The 5684-nt window shown below is 42.5% G+C and overlaps 1 protein-coding gene and 1 long non-coding RNA gene across 5 annotated transcripts; one reads left to right on the top strand and one right to left on the bottom strand.

The window, feature by feature from the left end:
* Positions 1-231: 231 nt before the first annotated feature.
* Positions 232-3007, bottom strand: LOC148388276 (centrosomal protein of 135 kDa-like). Of its 4 annotated transcripts, none has more exons than XM_088393552.1 (7): positions 2486-2652; positions 2150-2295; positions 1838-1934; positions 1611-1695; positions 1273-1545; positions 716-854; positions 232-594 (listed from the first exon to the last, which is right to left on the bottom strand). In XM_088393552.1, exons 1-7 carry the CDS (start codon positions 2596-2598, stop codon positions 356-358), a joined length of 1092 nt encoding a protein of 363 aa, XP_088249678.1. In that variant the 5' UTR covers positions 2599-2652; the 3' UTR covers positions 232-355. The 4 variants fall into 4 exon arrangements, with proteins under 4 accessions (XP_088249678.1, XP_088249679.1, XP_088249680.1 ...); XM_088393553.1 differs by having other exon boundaries at positions 405-594; positions 678-854; positions 2486-3005; XM_088393554.1 differs by having other exon boundaries at positions 405-594; positions 716-850; positions 2486-3005.
* Positions 633-2540, top strand: LOC148388277 (uncharacterized). The gene is made up of 3 exons (XR_015862003.1): positions 633-891; positions 992-1993; positions 2424-2540. It is a non-coding gene; the product is annotated as an uncharacterized LOC148388277 (long non-coding RNA).
* Positions 3008-5684: the final 2677 nt, after the last annotated feature.

Raw genomic sequence — 5684 nt, 5'->3', positions numbered from 1 at the left:
CTTTCTGTATAAAACACACGTCTGTTGTATCAGTGTATAAAATATTGATCTAAAATATCTTTACCAGAATTATAACGTGAATGTGTTCAAAAACTGGTGTTTACCTAGAAAAGTGAAAGCGTCATTACGTGGAGCCGTGTCATGTAGGTCACTCAGTTGACCGGTAGGTGTCGCCAGTATTTGTTCATAAGGCTATTTCAGGAGGAACTACTCATCAGTTTTCAGGAGTAATTATTCAGCCTTTGGATTTATTTTCAATTAAATGGTCATAATTATGACTATCCGTAAGTTGGTTTTTGGCGTAAAGTGCTTTTCCTTGAGGTAAGTGTTGTCAGCGTTGAAAGAAAAGGCGCGTTCAATCGCCTCGTTTGCAGTCGCCTTGGAAGTTGGCAGCCAAGACCACCTTGTTTCCCCTGGCGGTGGCTGCCGCGGGTGCTGTGACTCTGAGGAGGCTTTTGTAGCGGTGGGCCTCACGGCGGTAACGATCGCGCTCCTCCTCCAAGCTCTTGATGACAACGGCCAGGCCACGCGTGGGCTCGGCACTGCCGTCTATGTTGGATTTGCCACGGCCCAAGCCCAGCACAAGGTCTCGGTCTGAACCACACAGCATGTCAGTCAACTCGTTGATTACACAAAACTTTTTTCAATATATATTTTTTTTATACTTTTTGCCTCACCATTTCTCCCATATTGCTAATGTACATTAAGAAGTTACCATTGGCCATGATCCTGTCCACTTTTTCCTGCAGTGCGCTCTTCTCTGCCTCCAAGAAGGTGAGCAGTCCCTCCAGTTGCTCATTGCGCCCTCTGGCCCCTGCCAGCTGCTCCCGAAGACGACTTTGCTCGCAAACTTCCTGACCGGTAAAAGATGTCGCACAGCACAAGAAAAAGGCAGGTTAAATCTGTCTGGTGTATACCCAGGAAAACTTTTTGGTGGCTGGGGGATGTGCGTACGGGACCCTATAACATTCATGGTTTGTCTGCATTCTAGGACCGTGCACACTGATGGACAATTTAGAGACTTGCATGTTTTGGGAATGTGCGAGGAGGCCAGAGGATATGCAAGCTCCAGATGAATGTCTAAACCCAGATTTGAACCCCCTACCGCCCCCTTCAACTTCTGACTTCGGACTGCCGCCCCCTACTGCCCCCTTCGTCCTCAACGCCCCCCTACCGCCCCATTCGTCCTCACCGCCCCCCCAGATCTTTCCACCGCCCCCAGGGGGGCGGTACCGCCCACTTTGGGAACCACTGCTCTAAACCATCACCTACTGCTTTTATTTTGCTAAGGTTCCCCTCCAAGTCCTGGATGACTTCCTGCTGACTCAAGATGACATCCTTGGAGGCGGACAGCTTCCTGTAGGCCATGTTGAGAACACGCTCCTTCACCGCCACCATCTGAGCCACCGTGCCATCCTTTCGCGCCAGCTCCCGATGCGCCTCCTCGTTGCGGGAAGCCAGCTCGGCCGCCTCATCGCTCTGTGTCTGCCGCAACTCCTCCAGTTTCTGCTCCAGCGCCCGCTTGGCCTCCTGAGCCTCTGCCAACTGTGGCACACGCACGTTTGTAGAGATGCCCGGATGAGACCCGTGGATGCCACTCGTTCGCTTACTTGTCTGGTGATGTCTTCGATGTGCCCGTGAGAGAAGTCCAGCTCTGATTTGAGTGTGAACACCTCTTCCTGTGGTTCAACCAGCCTACAAGTGATCAAAGTGACATCAACAGTAAACCCTGGACAAGGTACCAATCACCATTCACCTACCTGCAAAATCTCCCAAAACTATAACAAATATGATTATGAAAATATGAGGATGACCCATACTTGATGAAACAACAAACCTTCCAGATAAATCTTCATCACCACCAAGATGGGGCAGTCTTACATCAACAGTCTGTGTAGACTGGTCAACCAAATAAATTCTGATGTTTTTATCACCTGAACGCAAAAAACAAGTTATAGAAGTTCTATGCGCAGAAGATAAAGAATAGATGCTGGTGAGTATTGTCATTTGTCTTTCTACATGTGTTGCTTCACTGTGTGTGTCCAAATATCCATTACTGAAACACAGCAACATTGATGCTGATTTTATTAGCCTGTCTATTTTGCATGGCAGTAGATTTAGTTGTCAATGCCATATGGTAACATCTGACCTGTACGATGGTCGCCCGAGTCCAGTTGACGAGCCAGCACTGTCCTGTACGGTGGCTCAGATGAGACATATGTGTGATAGTATCGTTCAGGCTTCCCCACTGACAGCTTAGCATCGCGAAGGCTAACTGTGGTATGCACCAGATCGCTGCAAGCCATACAGAATATCCACTTCAGGGTTATTTATTGAGTATTCAGCATTTTTTTCATTGATCTATAATACCGTTTTTTTTTCTACGACGATCCGAACAATAAAATGTTCATTGTCTGTCCCAGTACTGGTAACTTTGACAAGGCTAACAAACTAATGAGATGATGAAGATCAACAAGCGTCTCACCTGAAGAGTTTAGCAACCAGTGGCACTGAGTCAATTCCAAAATGGTGTCGGTAGCCCAGCTGGTCCAGACGCTTCCTGAGGTGGGTCCTGGTCTTGTCAATGCTGCTATCCATGGTTCTGATCCGAAACCATAGGCCTGTTGAAACTATTTCCACTTCATAGCTGTCCTGTAAATGGTGACCAAAGGATGTCACTCCCAAACACATAGGTGCAAAGACATGCTCTTTATGACTAACATCAAAGTTTCAAACACTGAAGTCACCACACATCAAATTGCACCTTCTGGCTAATGTGTTTCTAAATCTGCATAGTGCGTTTCCCAAATGTTTCTCATAAATCAAAACTATTTAAACCCCAAAACGTGTGCAGGTTAGAAGCTAGTTTAATCCCTCCAAAAGTTTCAATTATATTGCCTTTTAATCCCCCGAAATGGTGCTGGTTAAAGTGGGAATACTGTAATTCCCCTGACAGTTACAAAAATTAAAGTTCCCTGAGTTTCGGGGACACATTTGACACATTCAATATGGCGAACGCGCTGACGTATCGTAGGAATGCACGGATGCGAATCGGTCACGTGACTCACACGTCACTCGCTATCCTGATGTGCTGCTCGCTTTAGACGCCAGGGGGCCACGTTGAGTTTATTTTGATTTGACCTCTCCGATGTAATAAATCCAAAGCACGTTAAGAGCCAAAGGTCTTATTTGATATAAAAGTAAAAAGGGTTACTTTCATCCGTTTAATTGAAATCTAACTTCTCTGTGAATTTTTTGTTTCACTTTTAATCACAAATGGAATGCCAACTGTGTAACAGCATGAAAATATAGCTGCTGGCTGTCCTCTATTCTCATTTATGTCAGGGTATAAAAAAAACCGTGACATTCCATTACGAATCAATGATTAGAAAAGATTATTTAAGGGGACGTAATGTACACACTGACAGCAGAGGCCATTTGGGAGCCAAACGTTTTTCAGGCCTCGCCGCTGTAATACAATTGCATTTTTGCCGACTCAGCAAGTCATAATTCAGTCTAAATGCGGATCGCGGGCTATGCACAATGTGCACTAAATTAACTCCTTGGCGCTTTGTTTTTTGGTGTGACATTATTATAGGCTGCCTTTGGCATCCCAGCCCAGTCTTATCTGTTTCATTAGCAGCCAGCTTTTTACACTTTGGCTGCCCCTGACTTTGCGGGGGGGGAGCAGTGCTTTGTTTTTTCTCAACTGGAAAGGTGAAATAAGCGAGGAAGTCAAAGAGACGGCTTGGCGGATGTTGGGGTTGAAATTAATCTGACTCGTTTCCCATAAGACCTAACGTTCTCTTCCCCCGGGGAGGGCAGATATATGCACGCAACCACCATTAGCCAGCAATCGGCCCTTTGTTGCCTCGGGCTGGCTTATTAAATCTTATTAAAAAGTCTAATCTTGATAGCGTCATAAGCACAAGAGCTTTTGGTCCTGATGGAGTATAGCTCCAAGTTGTTCTTTGATAGTTAATAAATGCTCACTTGTCGAGAAGCATTACCAACAAAGGCTCTGTAATCACTTGTTTGCTTTTCTTAGAGTTCCAGAAATATCACAGATTTGAAAGCACAGTTAGCAGTGGAATTAATAGCAGTAGTGGGCCACATGTAGGACATTTCTGCACACGAGTACAACATCTTTGGCGTACTAGTAAGACAACATGACAGCTAATTGTTGTGGGGACAAAATAGTAGATGGGCCTTGAGCTGGAAATCAAGGATGGTGAATAATTTTCCAAATGCTCAAGTAAGTGACAGTGCGTGGTGGTCAAGCAGTAAAAAAACAACAACAGCATGACGGTGGGGGCCATTGTCTGAGCGAAAGTACAAGGAGGAGAATGCATTGTGGCAATATGAGCCGGAGGATGGGGAGGCGAGGGTGGGGGACTTCTGCCAACTCCCATGAGATCACATGTGACGGTGGAACACAACCTCCTTATAAATCTGTCGCTTTATTGCACCTTCTCTCCTCCCTCTTGCGCAATATCTTCCAAACAGGATCAAAATAAATGTTTATTGTCTGGTGTGCTGCATAACCCCGATGGAATTTTGACACTTAGCAGGCGAGCAATCACACTCAACGCTCACGTTTTAAATGATATATATATATATATATATATATATATATATATATATATATATATATATATATTATATATATATATATATATATATATTATATAATAATATTATATATATATATATATATATATATATATATATATATATATATATATATATATATATATTATATATATATGAAAAAAAATAATAAATATATATATATATATATATATATATATATATATATATATATATATATATATATATATATATATATATTTATTATTTTTTTTCAGTTTTTCCTGAAGGGGAAATGTATAAAGCAGTGGGACAGTTTTACAGTTTGGAAAAACATCCAAGAACTAGATAAGCCTGGGTTGTAATTTCATAAAGAGTGAGGACCAAGAGTCAGAATAATCACGTCCAAAAGGACTTTGCTTTACCGTTAATGGTGTTTTCGTCTCACACGTCGTATTTAGCAGTCTGTACCCTGTCAAATGTGTTTTGAAAAATGCAGACACAATAATTATATTAGCCTTGTCTGCATTTTTTAAAAATGACTTTTATTACAGTATTTGTACTAGTAAGTCTGAATTTCGAGTTGCAGCTGGTGAAGTAAGATGAAACAAAATAAAAAATAAAGTCTGTTCTCCTGCTGACAAAGAAATCAATTCAGCACCATTTTCAGGCATTCTGAAGAAAAGATGACAGATTTGAATAAAAAGTGGAGTTTAACCACATCACACAAAACACAATTACATACAAATATAATGATATAAATACGAGCATGTGCGTTGTAGGCGATTAAATGGAATTAAAAACAAGTTGACACATGGTGGCATGATTTAGCTCACGCCCTTTTGACAAAGCTTCGACGCCCGCTTCAGGTGTGCCTCGGAAATCAGAACACTCATGCATCGAGCCTAAAATACCCTCAGTTTAAAAGATGATCGTGAATTGTGTGTTTAATTGAAAAAAAATGAATGAAGAAACAACAAAATAAAGAGTCTTTTCAACAGCATTTTAGTTGGATACGCTTCATCGTGCGTGCCCCCTCCGACAAGAAGTTGAAATTCTCAGTGTCTTTGAACGCCACACAACTCCCTCCCTTC

The sequence above is a fragment of the Syngnathus floridae genome, chromosome 13 (genome assembly GCF_059516105.1).
Source record: "Syngnathus floridae isolate MCC-2025c chromosome 13, RoL_Sflo_1.0, whole genome shotgun sequence".
Taxonomy (NCBI): domain Eukaryota; kingdom Metazoa; phylum Chordata; class Actinopteri; order Syngnathiformes; family Syngnathidae; genus Syngnathus; species Syngnathus floridae.
The sequence above is the reverse complement of the archived record's forward strand: the minus strand, read 5'-3'. Positions and strand labels throughout refer to the sequence as shown.